General features: G+C 37.4%; 1 protein-coding gene across 3 annotated transcripts in view; it reads right to left on the bottom strand.

The window, feature by feature from the left end:
• Positions 1 to 15,564, bottom strand: part of LOC150083113 (uncharacterized) — an 87,311-nt gene that overhangs the window by 62,919 nt on the left and 8,828 nt on the right. For all 3 annotated transcript variants that reach the window (XM_090377804.1, XM_090377806.1, XM_090377803.1), the window contains exon 2: positions 14,782 to 15,312. In XM_090377804.1, the coding sequence (XP_090233930.1) occupies positions 14,782 to 15,301 (520 nt within the window). In that variant the 5' untranslated portion in view covers positions 15,302 to 15,312. The remainder of the gene's footprint in view (positions 1 to 14,781; positions 15,313 to 15,564) is intronic.

Genomic DNA, 15,564 nt, shown 5'->3' with positions numbered 1-15,564 from the left:
CTTTATTACTATGGGAGCCATAACTCAGTATTCGCGGCATTTCTCAGGAACGTAACCCCCGCGAATAGCGGGGGTTTACTGTATACATATCTTTACCTTAACACAAACCACTAGATGGAGTGCAAGTCTGTACAGATGTTTTCTTTTGTTCTAATAAATGTTATGTGTTACATAATGTCTCACTCTCTCTGCCCATATTCTCATACACCAGTAGAAACAAGTAAGAACTAGTAAAGGTTAGAGCAGGGATTGAATTGACACTCTGTAATCGCTCAATCTTAAATCGCAACGCGATCCAACGCTGCACCAATTAAGTGTTAGAACAGCCCTTGATTTGCCGAGAGCACGGATTTTGTCCCAGCCCGACGATCATCTCATTCAGAATAATTATCATACGAAAAGTAATATGGCCATAAGTCAAGGGGAATAAACAAGAGAGTGAGAAGATTGAACAGAGAGAAAGAGAGCCCCTGACAAAAAGGATGGTTGAGTGGGAGAAGACAGAGTGGTAATCAATGGATACTGCTCTTTATGGACTAATGTTATTAGTGGAGTCCCTCGGGGTTCAGTGTTGGGTCCATTGTTTTTGTATTTATAAATGTTATTGATGATGGTATATCAGGCTTAATGTCCAAGTTTGCAGACGATACAAAGGTTGGCAGGGTTGTTAAGGACACTAATGACTGACAGTACACTGCTGCAACAGGATCTAGAAAAGTTGAGCAGATGGGCTGAGAGGTGGCAAATGAAGTTTAACATTGACAAAATGTAAAGTACTACATATGGGAAGCAGTAACCCCAGAGTAATGTATCAACTCTGTGGTACTAAACTGACAGTGGTGGAGAATGAAAAGAACCTGGGGTAATTGTGCAGGCAGATATGAAGTTTTTTGAGCAGTGCAGATGATCTGCAAGAGTAGCTCATGGTGTCATGTCAATGATATACAGGAATTTTTCTAGCAGGGATAAAGAGGTGATTATCTCCTTGTATAAGGCAATGGTCAGGCCACACCTTGAGTACTGTATACAGGTCTGGAGGCCTCATGCTGGAATGAGTACAGAGAACAGCAACAAGATTAGTGAATAAAACAAAGGGTTGCTCTTACGAAGAAAGGCTCAAGTTTTGCAAATTACAGTATCCGGAGACTAGGCACCTGCGAGGTGATTTGATTGAGGTGTATAAAGCCTTCAATGGTTTAAGCATGCTCAATGCTGATGGGATTCTTCCTCTTGCTCAGAATAATCACCTGAAAGGGCATAAATTCAAATTGAAAAAAGACAGTTGTAGGAGAGTTGTCCAAAAGCCTTTAGCTAGTGGATAGTTTATTGGTGGAACAGACTTCCATCTTTTGTTGTGGAATTGATAGCCTAAAAAATTTAAGGCTAAGATGGACAGGTATTTGGAACGAACAGAAGAGTGAAATGGGAGCGTTTTTTTTTTTTTTTTTTTTTTTTTGCTGATGCTGCATAAGCTTACTTTCTTGTATCGTATGCCTCTACTAATGCTAATGTGCCATAGTATCAAAAGCCTCTCTTGAAATTCAAGTACCATTCAGCTTGGCCAAAACAATCAAGGCCTTAAACACCTCAATTAGATTACCTCGCAGGTTCCTAGTCTCCAGGCACTGCAATTTGCAGTGCCCTTCTTGGTAAGAGCAACCCTTTGTTCCACTTACAAATCTCATTGCCCTCCTCTATACTCATTCCAGCAGCTTTACATCCTTCCTAAAATGAGGCCCCCAGACCTGTATGCAGCACTCAAGGTGTGGCCTGACCATTGCCTTATACAACTGAATAATCACCTCCTTATCCCTACTAGCAGAATTCCTGTATATCATTGACAAGACCCAATGAGCTACTCTTGCAGCCCGTCTGTACTGATCAGAAATCTTTGTATCTGACTGCACAATTACTGGCCCCAGGTCTTTTTCATTCTTCACTACCATGAGTGTGGTACTGCACAGTTGGTACTGCAGTTACTGCTACTCATATGCAGTACTTTGCATTTGTCAATGATAAACTTCAGTTGCCACCTCTCAACCCATCTGCTCAACTTTTCTAGATCCTGTTGCAGTAGTGTGCTGTCATTAGCAACCCTACCAATCTTTGTATCGTCTGCAAACTTTGATATTAAGCTTGATACAAATCATGATATCAATATCATTGATAAATACAGAAAAGAACAATGGGCACAATGGTGAATAATGGGGAAACTCCACTAATAACATTATTCCATGAAGCACAGTGTCCACTGATTACCACTCAGTCTTCTACCACTCAACCATCCCTTTATCCATAACAACAACTTGCCCTTAATACCATACTGCTCCAATTTGTACAGTCATTTTCCATATGCAACGGTATCAAAATCTTTCCAAAAATCCAAGTATATGATATAAAAATTATTTTTTTGCATCCAGTTCCTTCGTGAGCACATCATAGTATCCAATCAAATTGATCAGACAAGACTTCCTCTTAACAAACCCATGCTGTGTCTGAACTATAACTGCAGTCTTGTCTAGATGATCCAGCAGTGCACATTTAACCAGTGATTCCATTATTTTCCCTGAAACAGAAGTCAAACTAACGGGTCTCCAAATGGACCTCCGTTGAGTCCAAGGATGTTCTATAATCATGACTAAGGGTTTGCTTACTTCCTTTGCAGCCTCCTTTAATAAAACTGGTTAGATCCCATCCACACTAAGTGCCATTCTTATATTCAACTCCAACAATTTCTCCTCCACTTTGCTCTCAGTTAATACAAAATCATTTAGCTGCCTATTAGAGTTTGATAACTTTTTGGCCTCCACTTCCCTACAGAATTCCTCATGTAGATGCAGAATATTCATTCAGTTTGACAGCAACTTGAGAAGGATAATAAAAAGACCAACAATCCATATCAAGTAGACCAATCTGATTCATCCCCTTGTTTCTAGAGTTTACCTAAGTAAAGAAGTCTTTGCTGTTTTTCTTTGCATCTTTTTGCCAAAGATTTCTTGTAATCTGCCTTCACTTGCCTAACGATCTTTGTAACAATTACAGAATACCTTATATCTAATATAAGCTTCTGTATCTCCTATTTATTTATTTATGGGCTTTATGGTGCAATGGCAGCAAGGTCATAACGTGCCTAACTAAGGTTTTGTACCTTCTGATAATTTATATGCATCTCATGCATTTTCTTCTCTGCCACAAGTCTCATTAGTTCATCTGACATCCATTTAGGCCTAAACCTTGAACAATATTTCTTAGTTAGAGCAAGCCTAGTAGCTTCCAAGTTTACTTCCTTGAATGCTGCCCATTTAAAATTTGCTGTTGGTAACATCATCAGTTAGTCCCACTATATAGAAATTAAAAACTGTCTGAGACCACTATAGTCACCTCTAAGAAAGCAAAAACCTTTCTTTACCCCTGATGGTAGTTACATCTTTGAGTGAAACCCATATCAGCACACTGTTAAAACTGCCACCTAATGATTCTGTTATCTGCAGATTCTTAATGTATGAATAATCACTGCTGATAATCAGATCAAGAGTATTACTCCCTCTGGTTGCCTCTCGAACATGCTGCTGTTCAAAACAAGCATCAATAAATCCACAAAAGTCTTGCTAGTATGAGTGACCACCCACAAATTCCAGTCTATATAAGGGAAGTTAAAATCGCCCATTATAAGATATTCTGATTTACTGGCCCACTATTTTTCTGTACAATTGTTCACTGTACTCATCAGAGTCATTAGGCCTATAACACACTCCTACTCACAATTTTGCTTTCCCAGTCCTTAAGTCACACCAAACTGACTGAACATTGCACTGTCCACCCATGTAAACTGTATACACTTCCTTAGAATTTTTGTTTCTTAACTAACAGTAATCCCCCCACCTCCCTTTCTATCCTATCTATCCTTTAAGTGCACATTGTACTCCCAAATTCGAATTCTGAATTTCCAAAGCCATGTGACACCACATCTGACATCCCAACAATAACCGCCTTTAATGTCTTGACCAGCACTTCACATACTTCAAATTTCATTACTATACTCCTAGCTTTGGTGTACATGTAAGTATACATGTAGATGTTCTTACTATTAGTTACCCTGAAAGAGCCTATGTATTTACTCGTTCCATGATGACTCTGAGAAGTCCTTGAAATCCCCAGCACCTCACTTTTCAGGCAACTTCTCATTCCAATAGAAGCAGTGCAAGAATCACTTTCACCTCTGCCTACGGCTACTGTTAATCTATTAGTCTGTGATTCACCCGCTCAAGCTAGCAGTTTTCTGACCCACCTAACACTGCTTCGATAGCATCAGCAAATATTCTTGCACCCTTTCTATTTAAGTTATCCCATCCCTGTAGAAATAATCTCTCCTGTTAACAAGAATAGACCACGCTAAGAAACATTCTACCCAATGAGCCTTGCACAATCTCTCCAGGGCTGAATTGATTAACAAGGCTCTCACTGAGGTGTATAAGGCTTTGAATGGTTTGAGCAAGCTCAATGCTGATGGAATTCTTCCTCTTGCTCAGATTACTCACCTGAGGTGACACAAATTCAAACTGAGGAAAGACAATTGTAGAATAGATGTGTGGAAATTTGCCTTTAGCCAGCAGGTGGTTGATAGTTCGAACAAGCTTACAACTTTCATAGTGGAGGTTGAAAATTTAAATAAGTTCAAGGCAGAACTACACAAGCATTTGGAGTGAATGGATGGGTGAAATGGGAAGGTTTTTCTTTTTTCTTTTTTGGCTAATGCTATATATAACCCCAGGCGCTCACATCTGGTGAGTGTGGATGCGGCACACCCAGAGTCATGAGCTGGATATCATGATTCCTCTCTCTGTGTGTGTGTGTGTGTGTGTGTGTGTGTGTGTGTGTGTGTGTGTGTGTGTGTGTGTGTGTGTGTGTGTGTCAGGGTAACTTGGAAATTTTTTTTTGGCCAGTGCAGCATAAGCCTCAGGCTTCCTTGCACCATATGGCTAATAATAATAATAATAAAGTTGCTTTCTTGCATCAAAAACCCTCTACTAATGCTAACATACAGCCACCTAAACTATCACTGTACCACCATGGCACACATATTCCAACTATTAACTAGTATACATACTTAGTAGTTGTCTTTGACCCACACATACATACATACATTCAGCCCAGAGTATTGTACACCATAGAAATGTGGGCATCTACAACCCCATCTACCTTCCAATCAATTTATGCAGACAAATATAGATTTCTACATAGACTGAACTGGAAATATAAGTTGAAGTAGTATCATACTACAGTCAAACCTCCAAAAACAGGCAATCCATTATCCAACAACAATTTCATGGCTAAGTTTATAAAAATGGTGAATATGAGAAGCAGCAAGGCAAGCCACCCAAGGATCTACAAATTTAGGCCTTCGATGGCCACCACTGTAGCATGTTAGAGCTCAAAAAGAAGTGAGATTTCACCTCAAAGCAAGTTTTTACTGCACTCCAACACAGAGACATTTGTTAGGTCATGGAATAGTCAAACTGCTAATCATGAACAAGATTAGTAACTCATTGGTAATATGCAATGGATCACTCAGTTTCTGAGTTTCATAATTCAAGCATGAAGGAACACAGACTGCAATTATTACTGCAGTCAGTTCCTTCCCTAAAGAAATTGTGTGAACTTTCAATTTTTGTTTGTAAACATTACTGACACTGCAACTTTTATTCATTTGTATTTTCCTATATACTACTAAAACAAAATTAACTAGTCTAAAGGATTGTGACCATTCAGTATGCAATACAGACAATTATCTATTGTGGAAAACGTATTATCAGAGATGCATAATACCAAGAGCTCAGTGAAGCAATTGGAACTGTGTGAAACTTTTTGCTTTTCCCTTTACAAATTATATTAAGTATACCATAATTTGGAAGTTGGAATATTTTATTTTCATTGAACTTTCCATATACTGTATAAAATTTTGACTGAATAGGGAGGAAAAAAAAAAAAAAAAAGTACTTGATTAGTAGTACAAAATTTTATATTTGTTAAGCCATCACAAATTTCATTAAAATCAAACTAATGGAAATCTGGAAATTATTATTTGTTTTTTTATACATATCAATAAAGGTATTATCCGTATATCATATACTGTAGTTGAACCACTGAATATTGTTTGTTGCCATGCACTAATTGGAGGAATGAATGGGGAAATATGATGGATGCACAAATAAAATGTTCTTAGTTTGCATATAAAACTCATTGCTCTTTTTTCTTTTTTTTTTTTGTTATAAACCATGAATTATTACTATTTACTTTGCTGATGCACCTGAAATGTAATGAACTGCAATCTGCTTACAACTATATGGTCACCTGAAAACCAAATTAACTATAGTCAAAACGAATTGTTTGTTTGTTATTTGGTTTTTAGGAGCATTAGCAACAAAGGCCTATTGCTCTGAGGATATGCAGTGGTCATTCGCTGACCTTTCTGCATCCTCCGTATTTGGTGGTCACGGGCTCGAACCCTGGTCTAATCAAGAAACGTGTGTTACGCACTGCTGCTCCTGTCCACCTGGCTACGGAGGCACCTCAAAACAAATACCACATCACACAAAATTTGGAGCGAGTACATTCGGAGGATTCTACATATCACAAATCCTCCGAATCCTACATATCACTTTGTGATATTCAGAATCACTCCCAATTGTACTCCCAACTGTTTGAGCAGAACCACCAACTGTACAATTCTTACAAACACAGCTGTTGAAAGAAGTCCAGATAATGTTTACTATTACCACTTCATCGTGCACAATAACCACTAGAAAAAATCCCTCCCAGAAAATTACTCCTTGAATATCAATATAAATATCTTGTGCAATTCTCTCGCTTAACTATTTTTTATCACTAGTATCTCCTAACTCTTGGAAACATAAATCATGATGTGAGTGACCAGACCTCAGTTAGCATTTACATGGGCACATGATGCAAGAAAGCAAGCTTATATAGCATCAGCCAAAAAAAAAAAAAAAAAAAAAACCCTTATTTCACCCATCCCCTCGCTCCAAATGTTTGTTAAGTTCTGCCTTGAATCTATTTAAGCTATCAACTTCTACAAAGATAGATGGAAGTTTGTTCCAGCAATCAACCACCCACTGGCAAAAGGCAAACTTCTGCACATTAATCCTACAACCTGCAATCCTCAATCCTACATCCTACAATCCTCAATTTGAATTTATGCCCTTTCAAGTGATTATTTTGAGCAAGAGGAAGAATCCCATCAGCATTGAGCATGCTAAAACCATTCAACGCTTTATACACCTCAATCAGATCTCATCGCAGATGTCTAGTCTCCAGACACTATAATTTGCTAAAATTTAAGCCTTTCTTCGTAAGAGCAACCCTTTGTTCTGTTCACTAATCTTGTTGCCCTTCTCTGTACTCATTCCAGCAGCTCTACACCCTTCTAAAAATGAGGCCTCCAGACCTGTATACAGTACTTAAGGTGTGGCCTGACCATTGCTTTATACAAGGGGATCATCACCTCCTTATCCCGACTAGAAAAATTCCTGTATATCATTGACAAGACACCATAAGCTACTCTTGCAGACAGTCTGCACTGCTCAGAAAACTTCATATCTGCCTGCACAATTACCCCAAGCCCTTTTCATTCTCTACCACTGTCAGTGTGGTACCACAGAGTTGATACGTTACTTTGAGATTACTGGTTTCCATATGTAGTACTTAACATTTGTCAATGTTAAACTTCATTTGCCACCTCTCAGCCCATCTGTTCAACTTTTCTGGATCCTGTTGCAGCAGTGTACTGTCATTAACAACCATGCCAACCTTAGTATCGTCTGCAAACTTGGACATTAAGCCTGATATGCCATCATCAATATCATTTATAAATACAGAAAACAACAATGGACCCAACACTGAACCCTGAGGGACTCCACTAATAACATTAGTCCATGAAGAGAAATGTCCATTGTTTAACACTCTGTCTTCTCCCACTCAACCAACCCTTTATCCATAGCAGCAATTTGCCTCCAATGCCACACTGCTCCAATTGTGCAGCTGTCTTCCATGTGCAACAGTATCAAAAGCCTTTCTAAGATCCAAATATATGATATCAAAGTTATTCTTTGCATCCAGTTCCTTTGTGACTACATCATAGTATCCAATCAAATTAGTCAGACAAGACTTCTCCTTAACAAACCCATGCTGCATCCGAGCTATAACTGACGTCTTGTATAGATAATCATGGAATGCTTCTTTAACCAGTGCCTCCATTAATTTTCCTGGAACAGAAGTTAAACCAACAGGTATGTAATTACCTGTGTCTCCCTTTGATCCTCCTTTGTGGATTGGGGTCACATTTCCTCCGAAATGTGGATTGGGGTCACATTTGCACATCTCCAGTCCATGGGTACCTCCCCTGAGTCCAAAGAAGCTCTCATAATTATGGCTAAGGGTGTGCTTACTTCATTTGCTGCCTCCTTTAATATAACTAGATAGATTCCATCCACCCCAGGTGCCTTACTTATGTTTATCTTCAAAAATTCTTCCACTTTACTCTCAGTTATTACAAGATTATCCAGCTTACTGCCAGAATTGAATACACCTCTGGCATTCCCCTCCCTGAATAACTCCTCATGTGAGAATGTAGATGCAAGATATTCATTTAGTTTGTTAGCTACCTGAGCAGGATCATCAACAGTTGAACCATCGATATCAAGTGGACCAATCTGATTTATCCCCTTCCTTCTAGAGTATACATAAAAAAAGAACTCTTTGCTGTTTTCTTTGCCAAAGATTTCTCGTAATCTGGCTTCGCCTGCCTAACCTCCTTTGTAATTTGGTTACAGACCAGCTTATATCTATCATAGGCTTCTGTGTCACATGTTAATTTATATGTATCCCATGCATTTTCTTCTCTGTCATATGTCTAATTAGTTCATCTGACATCCATTTAGACCTAAATCTTGAACTATTTCTTTGTTGGTACGAAAAGCCTAGCAGCTTCCAAGATTAATTCTTTGAAAGCTTCTTTTTTGGAATTTGCTGTTGGGAACATCATCATCAGTTGGTCACACCGTGTAGAATTTAAATACTGTCTCAGACCACCATAGTCACCTTTATGAAAGCAAAAACCCTTCCCTTTACTCTTGATTGTAGTTACCTCTTTGAGTAAATCCAACTTCAGCACACTGCGATCACTGCCACTTAGTGGTTCCTTTATCTGCAGATTCTTGATGCATGAAGAATCACTAAAGATAATCAGATCAAGAGTATTACTCCCTCTAGTTGCCTCCCGAACATGCTGCTGTAGAAAACAATCATCCAATATATCCACAAAAGGCTTGCTAGTGTGTGAGTGACCAACCCACAAATTCCAGACAATCTCTGGGAAATTAAAATCCCCATTATAAGACACTGATTTACTGGCCCACTATTTCTCTGCACAATTGCTCATTATACTCATCAGATTCATACGGCCTATAACACACACCTACTCTCATTTATCCTTTCCCAGTGCTTATGTCACACCAAACAGACTCAACATTGCATTGCCCACCAACATCAATCAGATGCACTTCCTTAGATTTTGTGTTTCTTAACTAACAACATAACCCCTCCTCCCTTTCTGTCCTGTCTATCCTTTCTGTACGCATTGTACTCCCCAAATTTCAGTTCTGCACTGCTTACGTCTGTGTGACACCATGTGTCTGATAGCCCAACAATATCTGCCTTTGATGTCTTGACTAGCACTTCAAGCTCATTGAACTTATTAACTATACTCCTAGCATTGGTGTACATGCAAGTATACATGCACCTGTTTCTACTCTTAGTTACCCTAACACAGCCCATGTATTTACTTGTTCCACTATGACTTCCAACAGTCCTGGAAATCCCCATTGCCTTGTTTTCCAGACTGCTGCTCAATTGCCTTTCAATAGAAGTAGTGCAAGAATCACTTTTAGCTCTGCCAGCAGCTACTGTTAATCTATTAGTCCATGTATTCCCCCCCCCCAAGCTAGCAGTTTTCCAACCCATCTAACTGTGCCTCGATAGCATCAGCAAATATTCTTGCACCCTTTCTATTTAAGTGTATCCCATCCCCGTAGAAGCAGTCTCTCCTGTTAACAAGCACAGTCAGGGCTGAGAAAAATTCTGCCCCTTGAGCATTGCACAATCTCTCCAGGGCTGAATTGATCGACAAGGCTCTCATCATATACTCCCTCCTATCATGTCTGGGCAGAATTGCAGATACTTTCAAATTCAACCCTAACTCGTGGCTTTTTTTCAGCATTGACTTGTACTTGTTAAATAATTTCGCCGGTCTCCTACTCTTAATATCATAAGTACCAACGTGTACAACAATATCACCCTTTGTGCCCTTAAAAGTGACTTGGGGTTTGCCGCTGTGTTGCTTGATGTTCAAGTGCAAGCTCTGGCATTGATGTGTGCGGCCGACAGCTTGATGGGCCCTTCAATTTAAATCCTTTGAGGGCATCCACCCTGTCCTTCAAGCTCTCATATAAGCCCATAACAATGCTGAGTTGGCACCTGATTTCCTCGCACTGCTTACATCGCGCACACACACAAAGACATTCCCCTTTGCAATATCATGTCCCATTCCTGATGCTCCACAAACATCAAACAAGCAGTGCATTTCAGTAGACCGTGATTCAGAGGACAACTGCGCCCCCCCCCAGTTCTCCCCTGAACCACAGCACTTCCATTTGTTTGAGCGTTTTGCTTTGCTGCTCTGGTCTGAGTCATGATTTCTATTCAAGTTCAATAAAATTCCAATACAAAATATAACCCTAAACTTATATCCCAATATAGTTATAACACTATATATATATATATGTGTGTGTGTGTGTTTCGGTATAAAATGTTATACCTGAGTTACGTTATATGACTTTCTTATTTTATTTCTTATTAATTTATGATGTTACGTTTGTAAAAACTAGGTCACTATATTTATTTAGTTAAAGTAAAATTCAATTGACAATGAAATTTAATAAGATTAATAAATTTTACTGATTAATTGATACTACTATACTCGCTATCTAGTTTTCTGTTAGACCTTACACAATCTAGTTCGGTGCACACGTTGTATCGTATAACAATGGTAGCAAGTTACAAACTGTTAATCCACAAAGAAGATACAGAGTGGACTCTTGCTCAATTCCTCCCAGCGCCCTCACTTTCAGGGCATGAAACTAACGTGGCAATCTGTGTCCATCAAAACTCACTCAAAGCGGCATCCTAATCTTTGTGTACATGTTTCCCTGACCTGTAACCAAAAACACAACTGCATAAACTATAGTAATAACACGCACGTGCGCCCATGTGCGTGTGAGAATATAATATATATATTAGTCAATTTCATTTAATGGTATCTATCTGTAGGGATTTAGGTGTATAAGGACCAAACTAACAAGTTAGTAAAAGTAAATTAGCTTTGTAAAATTATTAACCTATATAAAATTATATTAATGAAAATGAAAATAAAAAATTATAAAAAACAATGAAAATTGTATATAACATTCTCTCACTTGGTTATCGGTCTGATACTTAAAAAAAAACTCAATATCCAGAACATACATCTCATCCATACTTTAAAAGATATATTTAAATTCAGAATTGGAATTGATTACCCAGATAGAACAACAAAAGAATACTGAATTATAAAATTCCTTAATCGTTCATTTGACTACGTCAACATCAGAGATATCATAAATAAAACCAAGGCATACCTTCCTATAAAAAATATCAACATAGAAATCAGAAACAAGCCAACAAGGATGGCCATATGTAACTATAAAAATACCATTGCTAATATGAACACCACAGATCAACCCTGTTACTGCCAGGAAAACAAATATAAAAAATTCATAGAACCACCATTACAATCATATCATTACAGGCGACCTTAACATTACAGAGGACCATACCCTAAGAGAGATTATGAAAAAGAGAACTAAATTCAGACCCAACACCCAAGCAAACCTAAAAATCAAACGCAAATCTATTTACATGGATCTTCTACAATTTGCCTTTAAAACCGCCTACAAATTCAACACACCAGTATAAGCCTTTCAAAAGTTGGATAAATATTTCTACCGAACTTATCCTGGCTAGATTCAAAGAAATCATACCACTGCAAAATTACATTAAACAATACAACCTTAAAAGAATTAATTATAAAACGAAAGAACTACAAAATAAATTCGTCATTACAAATACAGATAAGGCCAATGACAAAATTCAGCATTATATGCAAAAAATTCTACATTGATACGCTTAAAGAGGAGAAGAATCTCAGCGATACATATAAGCTCGTGAACTCCACACCTAGCTGCATTACCAAAAAAACTTAGCCATTCACAAAAAAATCAAATTAAAAATAGATAATACAAGATACCCTTTCGTATATTGTATCCGCAAATTCCATAAAGTCCCAATTGGAAAAAGGTTCATTACCTCTGGCAGAAATAGCTACATAAAACCATCCAGTAATTTAATGGAGGCCAAATTAAATAGTATAGCCAACCAACTCACTAATACTAAATTTATCTCCAATAACAGAAAATATTTAGACTACATCAAAAACAATAGAATCAGAAGTCTACACACTTAAGATTTTAAAAACCTTTTCACCAGTATATCACACGACAATTTAAAAAACATTCTTTTACACTACTACAAAACTTATCAGAATATAATGGGATATAATAAACAGTATTGGCACGACTTTATTAATCTTAGTGTCAAAAACAATTACGTACTTATGGGAGACAGCATTTACATGCAGAGTAGGGGAGTGGCTATGGGGGGCTAGTAGTTCTTGCTCCATAGCAAACCTTTACCTGCATTATTTCGAAAACAATATCAAAGAAGAAATTACATTCTACAGATACATTGATGATGTCCTCGTTATCAATTTCGACATTATAGTCCAGGAAATTTATCCTGCAGATTTAACCATAGAACGCACCAACCTGGATAGCAACCTACAAGCTTACTATCTTGACAGCCAAATCATCATCACCAATGACAATGTTTGCACTCGACATTATAAGAGACCATTTTAGCTTCCCAGCAATAAAGCTTACCAACTGGGAGAGCAATTTGGCTAAACATATTCATGGCAACTATTATAAATCAGACAAACAGGTTAATACACATTTGCAATAATCTAGATAACATGACTGGAGCAATAAAAAAACTGATAGATAATCTCATCATGAATATACCTGCCAATTACAGCAGACACCATATTAAAGCGGCCATACTTGCGAACCTCAATCTACACCACCCCAACCCCAATACACTTATTGAAAATACACTGAACCAGTTTAGAACTATAACACCAATAAATGGCTCGTAGCCCATCTTTCCTGGTTGTCGGAAAACCAGTGTCCTTCAAACTAAGATAAAGTTTATTGCCCAGAGAAATTACTTCCCAATTTTGATTCCCAGGTTTATTGCACTAAGAATAGGCTCATCATCTGATCGCACTGTAACCTGGCTGACCAAAAATCCTCCCCCCCCTCAAAAAAAAACATACAATCTAATAATTGGTAATTTATCAACTTGCATCAATCTCCCAACAACAGAATAATCGTGCCTAAGATATTTTAAACACAATGTTCATATCCCTTCATTTAATTACAAACACAGTATAAAACCTAGAGACACGATGAAAATTCACATTGAAGGAGACTGTAAATATGTATATAGCTATTCCCCTCGGACATACATTGGTCGTTATGCCTTAGAAAAGCTATACCCAGCCCTTGGTCCAGGGGTAGCATTTCCTATATATTTACACACCTTTTCATTAACATACTTCTGGTATTTAATCATACTAACTTATTGTACTTGTATCAACACATTTCATTTAGGTTCCTTCCACCATCAGAGGCAAACCATCCTCTCAGTAACTCAAATAAAAACCCTCTCAAGGCTATCAGAACATTTGCATTGACATAGGGCATATTGCCTACAGCAATTTCACCATCACACCATAGTCAATGAAAAGTGCAGCTGCTCAGTATAATTTAAGCAGCACACATAAAACAACCAGAAGGCGGGAATTGATCCCTTTACACAAAAAGAAGGAAGTAAGAACCCATTCTCATTTAATCTGATACATACCCATTGGGCTTTGTGTCACCTATCCCAGTTTGCTGATTCTGACACTATTTTTACAAAATTTAAATTTAACACTAATTTTACAAAATTTTAATTTAATACTAATTTTACAAAATTTTAATTTAACACATCTTTTCTCAATTATTAGCACTTCTCATTTAATTTCTATTAATTTCTATACAATTACCTAAAAATTAAAATCAGGCAAAACTGGAATGGGGACAACAGAAACGGGTATGTATGAGACATTCTTTTAGTCTGGCTATCGGTCTGCTCAAAGCTCCCGAAGAAGTAGCAGACCGATGACCAAGTGAGTTAATGTTATTTACAATTTTCATCGTTTATCATAAATTTTTTATTTTTGTTAATATAATTTTATTTAGGCCTTCCAGGCTAAAGCTAGTTTACTTTTACTAACTTGTTAGTTTGGGCTTTATACGCCTAATTCCCTACAGATAGATACCATTAAATAAAACTGACTAATATAATTTCATGCATGTATAATAATGCTTAATTGCCCTATGTGCAATAGCATTAACGTTGCACACCTGACAGGTGCCTATTACGGTAAACTTTACCAAATATCATTTTTATAGTCTTCAGTAAGAACACAATATATATAATGCATACCAGCAATCTGCTTCCGTAATTCTTCTACACAATCATGTTTCTTAGCAGCTTTTGGAGGAAGCAACAGAAGACACTCACGATGACACCTAACTAAGCGATGTTTACATTCCTTTTGCTCATGTTTTGCAACATCTCTTCTGACAATCCTTTCATTACAGTTTTCATTTTTACACTCCACCAATTGAAATTCACAAATCCCTACATGACTTTCAAAGTTTTCTAATATAATTTTCTCCTTGCATCCATGTTCTACATTAGGACATTGAAGGGTCAATTTTAATATCATATTTCTGATAAGTGGAATTACTGGCTGTACTTGGGAAGTGTGAGTCCGTTTTCTACAAACAGGGCAGGTTCTTTGTACAGAAAGCCAGTCTGTTATGCATTTCTTGCAGAACACATGATGACAAGGGCATTCCACTGGATTACAGAAGACACAGCGACATATGCTACATATCAATTCTTCATCGGGAGGAGGATCAAAATTCTCTACCTGGAAAGCTGACAGTGGTGGGACCATTTCTGTTTTAACTATAAAAAGAAACTGCATGTTAATGTAATATAAAAATCAACATTTAAAACTAGGATTTAAAGACATGAAACTATACATACTCAATTAAAAAAAAACCTAAAAAATTTTAGTATCTTTTAATTAAAATACTTTTACAGAACGAAAAAAGGATTTTGAATGGCCTTCAACTATAGCATGCTTGACTTCCTTTGACAATGCCTCGGAAAGTCATAAGTAATGCAAAAAGTGATCATTTCTTATTTATAAATTAA

Source organism: Mastigoproctus giganteus, chromosome 7 (genome assembly GCF_048544385.1).
Source record: "Mastigoproctus giganteus isolate SK-2022 chromosome 7, ASM4854438v1, whole genome shotgun sequence".
In the NCBI taxonomy this organism is placed as follows: domain Eukaryota; kingdom Metazoa; phylum Arthropoda; class Arachnida; order Uropygi; family Thelyphonidae; genus Mastigoproctus; species Mastigoproctus giganteus.
This window is presented reverse-complemented; position numbering and strand designations above follow the sequence as displayed.